This window comes from Poecilia reticulata, linkage group LG5 (assembly GCF_000633615.1).
Source record: "Poecilia reticulata strain Guanapo linkage group LG5, Guppy_female_1.0+MT, whole genome shotgun sequence".
Taxonomy (NCBI): domain Eukaryota; kingdom Metazoa; phylum Chordata; class Actinopteri; order Cyprinodontiformes; family Poeciliidae; genus Poecilia; species Poecilia reticulata.
In genome coordinates, this window is record NC_024335.1 from 7,126,145 (window position 1) to 7,141,498 (window position 15,354).

At 36.4% G+C, this 15,354-nt stretch overlaps 1 protein-coding gene across 4 annotated transcripts in view; it reads right to left on the minus strand.

Moving 5' to 3' along the window:
• The window catches only part of atg7 (ATG7 autophagy related 7 homolog (S. cerevisiae)), a 77,633-nt gene that overhangs the window by 60,375 nt on the left and 1,904 nt on the right, over window positions 1-15,354 (minus strand). For 3 of the 4 annotated variants that reach the window (XM_008408544.2, XM_017304973.1, XM_017304972.1), the window contains exons 2-12: window positions 14,574-14,780; window positions 14,412-14,466; window positions 9,675-9,792; window positions 9,444-9,521; window positions 9,206-9,322; window positions 7,905-8,051; window positions 7,538-7,626; window positions 3,062-3,183; window positions 2,087-2,177; window positions 1,169-1,313; window positions 91-249 (exon numbers count right to left, since the gene is read on the minus strand). In XM_008408544.2, coding sequence (XP_008406766.1) covers window positions 91-249; window positions 1,169-1,313; window positions 2,087-2,177; window positions 3,062-3,183; window positions 7,538-7,626; window positions 7,905-8,051; window positions 9,206-9,322; window positions 9,444-9,521; window positions 9,675-9,792; window positions 14,412-14,466; window positions 14,574-14,745 — 1,293 coding nt within the window. In that variant the 5' untranslated portion in view covers window positions 14,746-14,780. The remainder of the gene's footprint in view (window positions 1-90; window positions 250-1,168; window positions 1,314-2,086; window positions 2,178-3,061; window positions 3,184-7,537; window positions 7,627-7,904; window positions 8,052-9,205; window positions 9,323-9,443; window positions 9,522-9,674; window positions 9,793-14,411; window positions 14,467-14,573; window positions 14,781-15,354) is intronic. The other variant, XM_017304974.1, reaches the window with a different exon arrangement.

Here is a 15,354-nt window from a genome sequence, read left to right on the forward strand (position 1 = left end):
TTTTTTTTTTTGTCATAGTACCCCCAAGAATTTAAAACTACTTTCACCCCTGGTTATAACCCAGACATGAATCTTTACTGTTTGACTCACCACACCCGGAAAGATTTTAGTAAGACGGTCAACAGCTGCTGTAGCTTTTGATTTCCCTCCTCCGAGGCAGTCTTCGAACTCATACAGTGGCTGTCGAACCGGATTGGAGTACGAGATCTTGGCGTTGTCAACAAACGTGATGTGTCGGACTCCCCAGCCCTAGAGAAGGACAGAGACACACAGTTCATCCTTTAATACATCAGAAAACAGGACTTCCTGTCAGGCTTCTGTGAACGTAAGAAGTGCAGATCATTTCCACATTAAAACTGAATTTTGCCAACTTTTTTGCACCATGCCAAGCTCTGTTTGTGTTGACAACAAAGAGGAGAAGACTCAGAGTTAACTACTGTCAATATCAGTAACGTGTTTAAAGTGAAGTCATAAGAAGAAGCTATTTAAAGGGAACTTTCTATCACACGTTGAGAAATGTCTCTGGTTCATTCAGCAAGAGAGAACAAAACTTTCAGCAAATAGCAGCAAGGCTAGATGGAGTACAGAAAGGTTGCTGTTTTTAGCCATGTGTACTTTCAACCTCTGATGTGAAATTATTTGAATTTGGAAGTGCTGCAATCTGTAATTTGTTTTCATTCTGAATTTTTTTAAATACAAATTGGATGTGTATCACCAGCAAGAGACAAATCACTTCCGGTGTTCAATGATTTAATATAAATTATTGTACAATTATAATTATATTATTTAGTGGCGTAAATAATATAATTACGTTCTGTTCAGATTGTGCTCGGTTCAAATAATGAATTAGCTGCATGTGAGGTGGGGGTCAGGTGGGAATAAAAAGAGAAAATTAAATATACGCCACTCAAGTCCTTCATCAATGCTTGTTCGTGTCTTACAACAGAATGTTGCATTATTATTCCAAACTAGTCCTTGGTAAAAGGAGACCATGCAAAAAGGTTGTGTTCACTGTATGTTTAAGCAAATAAATGGGGACTAAGGAGTGTAAGCATGTGTTTCTATTTGTGTCAGAGTTACAGAAAGAAGTAGAGCGTGCACTCTATGTTCATTTGGATTATTTTATTTTTGCCAAATGATCAATCAATCTTTCATCCTTCTGTCTTACCATGAGGGTCCGGGCAACATTGCAGCCCAGAGTCCCAGCACCAAGAAGGAGACACTTTGTGTTGACCACTTTGTCCAAGTCCAGAGAAGGAACCAGCCTCCATCTCATTAGTTTAAGGTTCAGGTCCACTGATGACTCTGCAAGTCTGCAGGAAGCAGGTTGAAAAAAATCAAAYGTCTTCAGTTTCTGATTACACCTAAAATTATTCAACTTCCCACTGTGAATTAGCTTTATTTGCAAAATTAAAAATCATTCAGGTGTTTGCAATGAACCAATCACAGAGGAACACTTTGAAAAGTCGAACAGAATCAATATCATAAGCATTTTATGCACATTAAACACTATATCCTACTTTAAATCACTACAAGAGACCCAAAATATTTCAACCCCAGAGAAAAAATATATTCATACAAGCATATGTTTAAAAACATAATATGTGGGTTCAGTCCATCGTTACGGGAAAAGATGGTAATAGCACCTAACTCAAAAATATTAATGAACTGGAGGCCTTTCCTCAAGATTACAGAGGAACGAAGTCAGAAGCTGGATTCTGACTATGAATCACATTTTCAGAGGGTCATAATAATAGTACTGAAGAGTGGATGTCAGGAAGAAGATTGTCTTTTAAACAGCAGTCATTAAAACTGACATTTTTTGTTTAATTTGATACAATCACCAGTAATATAAACCATGTTTAGCTGATTGTGAGCTTGATTTGATCAGAATAGAATATAAATATACTTTATTGCTCTTCAGATGTTTCATCATGAAAATGAGGCACAAAGACACGCATTAAGATAACTTTGTTCTCAGCTCTTTGTACATTTGGCCAAAAAAAAATTATATGCAGAGGGTGTTGAAAGGATTTTGGTGCATTGTCAGTAGCGATAGACAGTACCAGTTTTCCAAAGGTTTTACCTTTTAGGATCCATGCATTCACTCAGGTTGACCATCCGTGGTCCCATTGCTCCCTTTGGATTCTTCTCCCATCCAACACTTTTAAGACACACTAAGATAATAACAAGCAAAACTTTTACAAACAAACTCAGCCAAATATTGCAATCAATTTTCATWATCAATGAAAATTATGCATTAAAATTCATTTTAGGGCATTTAACATTGAAGACTGATTTATCCTATTAAACTGTTGGACACTAAAAGGTAATGATGTGGTAATTTGTTGGTCTCTTCASCCCCCTTCATCATACTTAGTGCAACATTACTCCTTATTTACTGCAATGGTTGCTATGGTGCTATGTGCTGTAGTGTAAAATAAGCAAATAGATTAATTGAAATGGGAAGCAGTGAAAWWACTTAATCTTTATCTTCAGTCAGCTTTCTTGAATGTAATTACAGCAATGTAAGTGACTTTTTTATTCTTTATTTCATGATTTATGACAGCAACGCCTATTCTCATGCATATTTAAAAATCAGAACAAGGTAGATTGGTTTATCTTTTCAAAACGCCACCAAATATGCTGACGTACTCAGTACAGTAAGATTTATTTTGGTTGCTTGAGCACATTCACAGTTACTTAATTAAAAGCTGTGAAGTGCTGACAGGAAAGGGTGAGGAAAACAAAGACGCCTCGTTGAAACCTAACATAAACCTTTTCCAGATCACAGAGCAAYTCCTCTTCCAATGCYGCCATTACCATTTAAATTGTTTTCACTCCTAATTCAKCAGACAAAAGGATAACAGAAACACTTTGTGAGATTAGATTGAAATGAGTAGTCTCTCAGAGGAATGAGAACCAAAACTTGGACTGCATCAGCAGCAAAGAGATAAGTTTACACTTGGCACGGACAGAGTTATGCGTAAAAAAAAAAAGAAAAACAGGTGCAAAGACATGTGAGAAGACAAATAGAGGTGGGCAAATACATCAGCATTACCTGAGTTATTGGGAAGCTCAGGTAGCTTGACTTGGAAGAGGACACTGTGCTGGATGGAGCGGTTTCCCTGCAGAGTTCGGTCTCTGAAACACAGCACTTCCACCACGTCCAGTTTAGAGCCCCTGACACACACAAGAACATCACTCATTCATTAAAGAGGTAAAGAAAAGTTAAYTCTTATTGCCTCTCTCACTATTGGTGCAAARCCAACACAGACACTGCACTRCTTTTTATGAAGTAGTCCAAAATGTTTTGGATTGCTGAGTAAAAAGCAAACAGGCAAATAGTAGAGACATCGCGGCTACTTCTTAACAATTAATCACAGTTTTTGTTTGACAGTGTAGTCATGCACCGGAATGTTTTGATAAAATAATGACTCCCTCCGACTGCTTGGAAACTACAACTAGGTGTTTACCTGATGAGGCTAAACTCGATGGGAATTCCTGCTTTAAGAAATAAAAATATTTTTCAAACAAAAGCTTTACTGCTAAAAAAAAAAAAACTAAGCCAAGCAACAGTAAATCACAACTCAGGAGTTTCCAGAGAATCTTATTTTACTGATCTGGACAAATCTGCAGGTTTGTTAAAGATATTCTCATGTGATTTTGGAACATAGCAAAAGGCTCAGTAAGTGTGTTAGATTTAATATTACTATCCCTCTTTAGGAAAGATTTGCTTGGTGTCAATGTAGTGTCTAAAACAAGATAAGGTTATATATCTGTTTTATATTTGAATTATCCTTCAAAGTACAGACTTTAAAGACAAAGTACAGATGGCATTTTTACATTTATTTTTACTTTACGTTGTATTTAATAAATCATCATGCTAACAGTATTATTTTGGTTGAAGTGCTGCTACAGTAAATGACCTTAACTACAAGGTATATTTGTGAAATCTAAATTTTAAATGACCAGGATATTTATGTTACATTTAAATGTAATTTAGGTACTACTYTTTATGATATATTTGCATCCATTTTAAAAACAAGTTTTATAGTGCTGTGAAAAACCCATCAACCTTTTAAAGTACCGTATTTTCCRCACTTTAATTAAGGCGCACCGGATTATAAGGCGCACCTTCAATGAATGGCCTATTTTAAAACTTTTTTCATATATAAGGCGTCCCGCTTTATAAGGCGCATAGAAYAGACGCTACAGTAGAGGCTGGAGTTACGTTATGTATCCACTAGACGGAGCTGCACTAAAGTGAATATCAACAAAACAGTCTGAYTCTGSTCGGCGAGGAGAGCCTTCCGCGACTGGGCCTGGGTGTGGCCGGACGATGGTCACCCTTTTCCATTTGCGCACACCATGTTCGTGGAGAATGTGGTGCTAAATGACCTGCAGACGACCTGATTATCAGGTTGGTAGGTAGATAGGTCAGTCAAACTTTATTAACAAACCAGCGTTCTGACAACTATCCCAGCATGCACCGCGCGCTTCTTCTTCTACGGGCGAAAATGAAGTCGGCGGCTGCTTACCGTAGTTGCTAGACCTGKTGTGGCTCAATATTGGTCCATATAAAAGGCTCACTGTCGGTTTTTGAGGAAATTGAAGGTTTTTAGGTGCGCCTTATAGTGCGGAAAATACGGTAATTACCTATAACCTATTAAACAATTGATTCATACACTGTACTTATTTATATAAGAACATATATGAATATGATTTTTTAAAATTATCATTATCTTTATATCTGCACACTCGTTAGTTCATATTCTTGTTCTTTGCTGTCATTACATCCACAGTTTCAACCACTGAAAGCTTTTAAATTAATTGATACAGGGAATTGCTTTAGGTTCTCTCAGTTGAAACCAGAAGTTTACATACACAGTATAAAATAAAATACAAACACATTTTTTCCCTCACTGACTGAAGATGAAATAAGACCAAACTTCTTTCATTTCAGGTCAGTAAGAATTAAATTATGTTTATTTGCTAAATGGTCTTCATGGTTTTAGGGCACAGGCGTCAAACTCCAGTCCTCAAGGGCCACTGCCCTGCAACTTTTAGATGTGCCTCTGTTGCACCACACCTGAATAGAATAATTAGGTCATTAGCAAGGCTCTGGAGAACTTATCTACACAAGAAGGAGGTAATTCAACCATTTCATTCCAGTGTTTTGTAGCTGTGGCACATCTAAAAACTGCAGGACAGCGGCCCATGGGGACTGGAGTTTGGCACCCCTGTTTTAGGGCATCCACAGCTCATTAACTGTACACTGGGCATTAAAACCAGCAGTTTTACTTGTTGCCGTTTGTGAATTTTTATGTCATTACCAGTTTGTTATAATTCGAGTTGCTAAACTGAACTTATGATTCGAATTGACTCGTTTCCACTTGTGTTTAAAAGCTCTAAGAAAGATAAATAAAGCAGAATTTAAGCTGATTTGGTCAGAGAAACTGAATATGACTTTATCCAGCTTTTCTTCCCTGCAATATTTCGTTCTAATACAAACACTGGTATCACTCTAAGTTTTTGGTCCGGTTTTATAAAATGACTCACATTTAAATGTTTCTCAGGTCTCTCTACAATGTCATGCATGACTGACAGAGGAACGGCCAAATGAATCATCTTGAGCAGAAATAGAAACGTTCAGGCATTATAACATTGCTGGGACCTTTGTAGGTCAGCCACCTGTGACTACTGATATTCAGGTTCAACTAATTCATCTCGGCCACCTGTGAAACAGATTTCAGCAGCCTCACAAACTGGTGCCAACACCTTCAGAAGGACATCTGTGACTGGAGGAGGACAGCCTTTAAAATACTGCTTTTATTCTACTGAGGAGAGAAACCAAATACAAAATGCTCAATGCTTTAAAAATGTTTTGCACATACTGTTTGCAAATTTTTGAACCCGGTATACTCCTCAACACAGTAACATCTGAAAATAATGAGTGATTTTTCTGTTGCACAGCTGCAGATAGTTAAACACAAAAAGTTAAAGTGGAATGGTTTGTCTTTTTAAGAGAGATTCAGTAAATAAGAATAAGTTAAAAGTGTCTCATGTAAAAAGAAAATAATTAACGTAGTCTGTTGAAATGTGATGCAAAAATGATTTGATCTTGAGTAAACTTATTCTCAAAATAAAGAATAAGCATAATAACTTTGCACTTGGGCAAGGTTATAATATTTTGAAAAATATTTTGTTCATTTCTACAATTTCACATTATTCAGCATGGCTCCAGGTAAAGCCAGCAGCCCAGCAGGTTTCTGCTCGAAAGAAGTAAAGTGTTTGAGTGGTCTAATCAAAGTGCTTTGATAATAAACAACTGCTCTTTGTTACAGCAATTTTTTACAGCACTGCAACACCTGCAGATTGCTTCGAGAATTTGCCCTCAACTGTGATCAGCGGTTTGTGTATTAAAATCGTAAAAATCTGTATAATATATTGCTTATATGGTGAAATACAATTTTCCTCTTTAATTGATGCTGTTTTTAGAAGCTATAGCATAAAATATGATTTGTGATTTACACAGAAAAAAAACACCTTCCAAAACATTCATTATTATTTTTAGAAACTGACGTGTTATAAACAGATTAATGGGAGAAACATTAATTCTGCTGTCAATATCAGTCCCACTGATACCACAAAGTAATGTTGCTCAATTAATACAGAGCACCACAAACCACCTTTAATCTTGAGTGGCTCTACAAAGTGCTTCACCCGAAATTAGACGCAGTCTCAGGTAACATAGATGAGTCCCAAGAGGTCGAGATTTAAACTACCCACTCCGCTGTAAGTGAATAATCCACTCAGCTACCTGAGTCACTACCAAGCCATGTTTTCAAAATAGATCCTTTGAAACTGTTAGTTAATTTTCTCGCAGTCCACATCAGTGGGTAGATTCAGAAGTTCTTTGAAGTCTATTTTATACATTGCGAATYCATTCATCTTATTGCTTCAAAATTTCAACTTAAACTTTGAGACGTTCAGACAGACCTTCTTACAGTTAGTTGTATAATAAGAGCAAAGTTTCTGTTTGTGATATAATAGATATAAAGATACAGTTACTTCACTGGACACCTGTATTACCTCCTCCCTGATCTTTGTGTAAATATTTGATCCTGCTATACCCAGAACTCATGTGCTACATGTCTGGCACAAATTAAACAACCTGCACTAACTTCCCTAAGGATTGCTAAGAATTTTATCCTCTAAACATTTTTCTAAAATGTTCAATCAAATATATTTTTTACAACAACTCTGCTTGAAATCTGTGCTGCACTATTTTATTAAGTCTGAAGAGTATCCAGCAGCTTTTCAATCAAGATGTGCTATAAATAGAAATGAAAGTCAGGAATCATGGTTAATTGAAATATCTTGTCATGCACAAACGTTTCATCATGTACTAGTACTTCTTGAAATTCACTGTTTCACCATGACTGTTTCAGCACACATTATTTAGAAGATTTCCTCATCTTTTCTCTGCAGGAACACATGCAAACACAGACTYGCACACARACGTTTTGTTTACCACTGCTTGGCCAAGAGSACCAGGAGGTTTCTCAGAGGCCAGCCCGGATGTTGAGACAGAGTACACGGATCATAGACGCCCACAGTCACCTGGAAAAATCAAAGAGGAGTGATTAGTTTCCCAGATGACTGTGCATCTCTGTATCTGATTTTGAGAAATAAAATGACAAAAAAAAAACAAGAACAGTCCCTTTTGAAAACAGTTTCAAATGTWTTTTGATGGCCCTATAAATACCCCACAAAATGTCTTGAAACTCTTTAAATCAATACTAATGATAAGAAATAAATGCTATACTTTTGTCTTAGAAAACATTTCAGAAATCAGTTCATGACTGGATTTGCATAATATAATGTTTTTACAAAAATACCTTCTTAGTATCAGTAAAAAATGCCTCCCAGTCCTCAAGTAGAGCCATCTGAACAGCGTCRTCAGCGTATTTCATCAGGAAAAAAGGAACTGCAGTGATCCCTCTCTTTATGCACAGGCCGTCATAGGCCTCCTGCAGGGCAGAGACCTGACAGAGAAATTATAGCACAAGAGTTAAATGTTTACATGTTATCAACAGATACATCTGGCATTTTACAAAATRCAGCATGATTACTGGCTAAATTTACTTTTATATGTAAAAAGATAGCAATTTGCCAAGTACACCAAGACCCAATTAACACAGATTTCCTAAACTGCCACTACCACATTTAATTGTTAAGAAATTGTCATGCAAATAGATACTAAAACATTCAATRCTTTCAAGCTATTTATCAGCTAAAACATTAATAACTACCAACAAGAGTTAAGAAATGTTCCCTTCTTCAAAAAAAGACATCTGTCACACATTTGTGTGTAATTAATACAGAAAATTTATATTTTGGAAGGGAAAACTTGTCTAAAACTATTTATTCCAAACGGGATAATATTTTGCATGATAATGTAATATCATGTGTATTGGATGGAAACWTACTGCAGTAGATGCTCATACATAACAGATTACAAGTAGAACTACAAGTGAAATCATCATCACAATTTTCATCAGTAATATCACCATCACATGACTTTTTAAYATTGTGCAATATTTTTTATATTACTTAACCATGTAATTGTCCAATGGCAAAATATAGTGGGAAAAAAGCTTTTAAAACTATTTGATTTAAAAACAGAAAATCAAAGTTCAAAGTCAGAAAAAATCTTATAGTTTGGGGTTTGACTTGGAAAGTAGGAGGTAACTGAATCACCAAATTCCTAAACCGAATATGACTGCTGCTTTAAAACCTACAAGTTACAGAAATAAAAAGCTTAATTATGACAGTTTAAATCATATCTAAAGAGTAAAACACTTATACAATCTCAAATCTTGAATATTGACAAATACTTTTTATGACTTTTATTGCTAACAGTAGTTAGCCTAACTACTGAGAAAGATTTCACTGGTTTTCCCAAATKCAAGTAAAACATGCTCAGCACTGGGTGTGGCATCATTTTCTATCTAATTGCAAAGAAGATGCTTGAAATACATTTCACAATAGAGTATTTAGAACGGTCAGAAATATTTTTTTTCAAATTTAGGCTAAAAGTTAACTTTTTAGAAAAGGAGAAATAATTAAGCTTCATTATAACTTAAAATGAAAAATGTAAGATATTTTATTCAGTGAATAATAATTTAAAAAGGCCAACCTGTTTTGGAGAGAAAACTTCCTCTAGGATAACAGGCGGCTGAATAATTTTTAATCCTTCTGGGAAACAAAGCGCAGGGAAACAGAACCAGTAGTAGAAATGGTATTTCTTGAGGTCCTGCAAAGAGATGTAAGARGGACATCAAAATTACAAAGATGTCCATGTCAAAAAACAAAAAAAGAAAATCACAAGAYATATGAAATTAAGAAATGTATATGGTTATTTATAAAACACATACTGCAAAGGTCAGGAGAATGAATCTACAGAGGACAGAAGGGTTCTTCAGTGCAGCTCCAGACTCTATCGCCTCCCATATCTACACAGGAAACAATTTTTCAATCTTCTTTTTTTCAGTGCCCAGCTCAACTTTGTGACCATCTCCAACATGTGTTTCACAGACATCAAATCCACATGAATGCATYTGAAAGCATATTTGTGTCTGTGAAAATTCCTTAAGGACACCCTTTACCTCTTTGGCCTCTTTCTCCAGCAGAGCCTTTTTATCAGCAGCCTTAAAGGCATCGAGTGTGTTGGTGTTATACAGCATACCAAGAGCTGGACAACAACGAGCCGGAGTCGGACCATCACTAACAACAAGAAGAAATTATTATTCTCTAAATTAAATTGTTGAAATAAAAGAAAGTGGTCAGAAAGCAAAGAATATGTCAACAATACAAGTCTCTTACTTTATGCTGATGCATTATTGGGTCTCAGTTCGAGAAAATTATGTCATGTCAGACCTTTGAGGTAAGTGTGTTGCTTTTGATGCATTACCATTTTGAAGAGTGCATGTGTTTGGGGATCAAGAGTGGGTAATTCACAGCRTTCAGCTGCATCAGATAGGAGTAAATTATTTTTGTCATGRCCTTCTCTTTTTGTTTTTTATAGCACAGATCAGCTGACACCTGGTAAAGAAATGTTATTGTTCTATGAATGCCACCAAGTGGCCAAGTAATTATTAGGTAAATTAAATTCATCAGACAGAAAGTGAAGTACAGTGACTATAATGTGCCCTTAGATATCTTAGCCCTTTRTTGCTTTTCCAAAYCAGKCATACATCAATTATTGATAAATGAACCAGCTCTACRACAACTGAACAAGCTCTAAGKAGTTGAAAACAGGTATGCACACCAATAGTTYATGCTGAAATATTTTATGTGCTTYAAAATGAYCTGAGAAAACAYAGTTTTAATGTTTCAAGAACTAAGACAAAAGGTAAACAAACCCATTTTCCCCCTTTTCTTGTATGAAAAGCATACATTGACGGAGCACTGAATATAAACACAGTCTTGAGTTATAGTGTAGTATTATTCCATCAGTGTAATGTGTTAACACATTCAACCTCGTGTGTATTCTTGGAACTCTCTCCTTTCCTCTCYCGACCCCATTTGTGCTTTGCCGAGTTACAGGTGAGCCCAACTCATTGRCTGAGAGAGCGTCGGTGCGTTTCTGTGTRTGTTTAATGAGGTTTGTTTCAGGCATCTGATTAGTTCCTGCCTTCTCATGTGTGATTTGAACACTCATTTTCCTTCAGCACCTGCCTGCTATTCTTCTCTCCATCTCCAGTTTCCCACTCAAAGCGCTGTTGTGAATCGAGTGGAGGTGAGTGTTGTTCCCTAAAGTGACAACCCAGATTCGGTGAGGATGGGCAGCATTGTACTTCAATCCTTTTTCTGAACCGCTATTCTAAATAAGGACTTTTATTTAGAATAAAATAAAAGTCATTCTCCTCATAACTTTGAAAGAGTATAAATTACTAACGCCCCACAGCATTTTATTGGTGCGAAATGCTCATGCTGAAGAGCAGCTTTCTGAAAACCCAGAGGACGAAGGTCTGTTTGGCCACATGTGACTATTGTAGAAGGTGTGTCGAGTCCCACTACACATGGAGACACTTGAATCACCCAGCATGACAGCCAAGAGGCTTCCTTTAGCCGATAAGGAGGTGAAGGTGAAACACAGCTACTTGGAATGAGAGGAAAAGCACCGGGATCTGCAGACTGGAACATGTGGCACTTGTTCAATCCATTTTTAAACWACAAGTAAACTGACWGACATTTCTGGACCTCCGACGATAAACTTTCTGCTCTAAGCTAACCAATAAATACATTTACAATCTTGTAGCAATGCAAATGAACAGAGAAAGTGCAGCAAGTGTGTCAACAAGATCTGGGATTTCAATGGCGACTCGTGGGAGCAGCAAGAAGAGAGTCTCATTTTCAAGAAAAGCCATTGTTTCATCAAGGTCAAGACTGTTTCTATATAACAAGTAACACTTGGTGCAATTTTAAGTCCATATATTCCATCCATACAAGTGCCACTGCTTGGTTCCCTGATAAAAAAAATATGTGCAATAATAATCATGTAGAATGTAAGAGATAAATTCTGTTTTTATTGGTAATGTTGGGGTCTTCAGTTTAAATATGTATCATTTTGCCCTATAATGTGTAATAAAGGGGAAATACATAAAGATTTAATTGTTTTTTCTAAAATGCTCACCAGTGGTATAAACAAGTTTTGATCAACACTGTTTTATTGTATAGGTGGAATGTGAACATCCACACCAGTCTCAAGTCTTTTACAGTCCCTAATAGGTTTCCTTTCAAAATTACCTCCATCTTTCTTACAATCAATGCTCACTCACTTCATGGATTGTGCCTAAATAAGGCACCCCCACAACATGATGGTGCCATGATAATGTTTCACCGTGTGTGTGTGTAAGATGAGGAACACTGTTTGTGTTTTTTCACACAATGAGTTTGCATCTAGTGCCTGATCAGAGAACCTTCTTCCACATGTTTGATGTGTTCTGTGTAAGTGATAAACTACAAATGGATYATCTTACAGCTTTATTTCAAAGCTGGCATTCTGCTTAGCTTTTCATCTCTTCCATATTAGAGGATTCTAATTGACTTGATACAACTGGTTCACAAAAATAAAAACTCAAAAATAAAATAATTTCAATTGTGTATCATTAACATCATATTTCCTCATTTTGTCCTTTTTAATTTTTGTTAGCCAAATAGCAAGCTTTAATGCATTCACCATTGTGATACCACTTTAAATTAATGCATTTGATGTATTAAAAATGCAATATCAACAAAATAACTACCTCAGATCGTTTAAAAAAAAAAACAACAACAAGAGTGTATTACTTACACATCAAAGGCGCTGAACTCTAAAGTCAGACGAGTGGGCAAGCCGACAGGGTCACCTGTCAGGTTTAATACNAGTTTTAATGTTTCAAGAACTAAGACAAAAGGTAAACAAACCCATTTTCCCCCTTTTCTTGTATGAAAAGCATACATTGACGGAGCACTGAATATAAACACAGTCTTGAGTTATAGTGTAGTATTATTCCATCAGTGTAATGTGTTAACACATTCAACCTCGTGTGTATTCTTGGAACTCTCTCCTTTCCTCTCYCGACCCCATTTGTGCTTTGCCGAGTTACAGGTGAGCCCAACTCATTGRCTGAGAGAGCGTCGGTGCGTTTCTGTGTRTGTTTAATGAGGTTTGTTTCAGGCATCTGATTAGTTCCTGCCTTCTCATGTGTGATTTGAACACTCATTTTCCTTCAGCACCTGCCTGCTATTCTTCTCTCCATCTCCAGTTTCCCACTCAAAGCGCTGTTGTGAATCGAGTGGAGGTGAGTGTTGTTCCCTAAAGTGACAACCCAGATTCGGTGAGGATGGGCAGCATTGTACTTCAATCCTTTTTCTGAACCGCTATTCTAAATAAGGACTTTTATTTAGAATAAAATAAAAGTCATTCTCCTCATAACTTTGAAAGAGTATAAATTACTAACGCCCCACAGCATTTTATTGGTGCGAAATGCTCATGCTGAAGAGCAGCTTTCTGAAAACCCAGAGGACGAAGGTCTGTTTGGCCACATGTGACTATTGTAGAAGGTGTGTCGAGTCCCACTACACATGGAGACACTTGAATCACCCAGCATGACAGCCAAGAGGCTTCCTTTAGCCGATAAGGAGGTGAAGGTGAAACACAGCTACTTGGAATGAGAGGAAAAGCACCGGGATCTGCAGACTGGAACATGTGGCACTTGTTCAATCCATTTTTAAACWACAAGTAAACTGACWGACATTTCTGGACCTCCGACGATAAACTTTCTGCTCTAAGCTAACCAATAAATACATTTACAATCTTGTAGCAATGCAAATGAACAGAGAAAGTGCAGCAAGTGTGTCAACAAGATCTGGGATTTCAATGGCGACTCGTGGGAGCAGCAAGAAGAGAGTCTCATTTTCAAGAAAAGCCATTGTTTCATCAAGGTCAAGACTGTTTCTATATAACAAGTAACACTTGGTGCAATTTTAAGTCCATATATTCCATCCATACAAGTGCCACTGCTTGGTTCCCTGATAAAAAAAATATGTGCAATAATAATCATGTAGAATGTAAGAGATAAATTCTGTTTTTATTGGTAATGTTGGGGTCTTCAGTTTAAATATGTATCATTTTGCCCTATAATGTGTAATAAAGGGGAAATACATAAAGATTTAATTGTTTTTTCTAAAATGCTCACCAGTGGTATAAACAAGTTTTGATCAACACTGTTTTATTGTATAGGTGGAATGTGAACATCCACACCAGTCTCAAGTCTTTTACAGTCCCTAATAGGTTTCCTTTCAAAATTACCTCCATCTTTCTTACAATCAATGCTCACTCACTTCATGGATTGTGCCTAAATAAGGCACCCCCACAACATGATGGTGCCATGATAATGTTTCACCGTGTGTGTGTGTAAGATGAGGAACACTGTTTGTGTTTTTTCACACAATGAGTTTGCATCTAGTGCCTGATCAGAGAACCTTCTTCCACATGTTTGATGTGTTCTGTGTAAGTGATAAACTACAAATGGATYATCTTACAGCTTTATTTCAAAGCTGGCATTCTGCTTAGCTTTTCATCTCTTCCATATTAGAGGATTCTAATTGACTTGATACAACTGGTTCACAAAAATAAAAACTCAAAAATAAAATAATTTCAATTGTGTATCATTAACATCATATTTCCTCATTTTGTCCTTTTTAATTTTTGTTAGCCAAATAGCAAGCTTTAATGCATTCACCATTGTGATACCACTTTAAATTAATGCATTTGATGTATTAAAAATGCAATATCAACAAAATAACTACCTCAGATCGTTTAAAAAAAAAAACAACAACAAGAGTGTATTACTTACACATCAAAGGCGCTGAACTCTAAAGTCAGACGAGTGGGCAAGCCGACAGGGTCACCTGTCAGGTTTAATACRGATCAAAAACTGATTAACTGTTTACTCKGTGTTTCAGTGAATAAACAGTCTTTCCTTGTTAATGTCCCAGGATATARCATTCCCACTCACCATTATAATAGTATCCTTTGATGCACTTGGGGCTCTCGTCCAGTCTGTAATCATTGAGCTTCTTCTGGGTGAGCTGGTGCCAGAAGCCTGCCTCCAACGCGCTGCTGAAGGGTGCAAACTGCAGCTTGAGGTCTTCCGAGGATAATGATGCTCCACTGATGTCAGACGCCATCAGGACTTCAATGACCAATTTCTACAAACACTAAACTGAAGGAAAAGGCAGTAATACTTATTAAGAACAAAGAGTRATAAAACTGTATTGACAATCATGTATTTGACCAACATGATTTATTCATTTACACATAAAATCATTATTGCTGCCACCATAGACGTATAAACAGGAACACTTCTGAATTTATTGTTTGTTTTGCAGAAGAATTGTTAGAAATTGGAATACAAGTAGTGGGATTAATATAATCCTCAGMTACTGCCAAATACAAAATTATTCATTTTTGCTTTGACATAAAACCAAAAGAAGRAAACAAACRGGATAAACATAATACACATATAAAACTTTACAGTTTTAAGAAGGAAATCTTTGTTCAGACATTTTTTCTKTACCTCWTACACACAAATGCCATTTTCTGAGTTCACTTGAAGTRTTGCAGCCATTCAGAGATAATCTATCATTAATTATTAATCACCTCATCACAATAAYATTTTTATTTAGCATTTTTGTAAAACTTGGGTCTGAGAGGGTTACTAATAAATTAAATATAAATAGTAATACTTCCTGGTAAATGTCTAACTATGTTTTTCCCCAAGAGGTGATCTTAAGTTT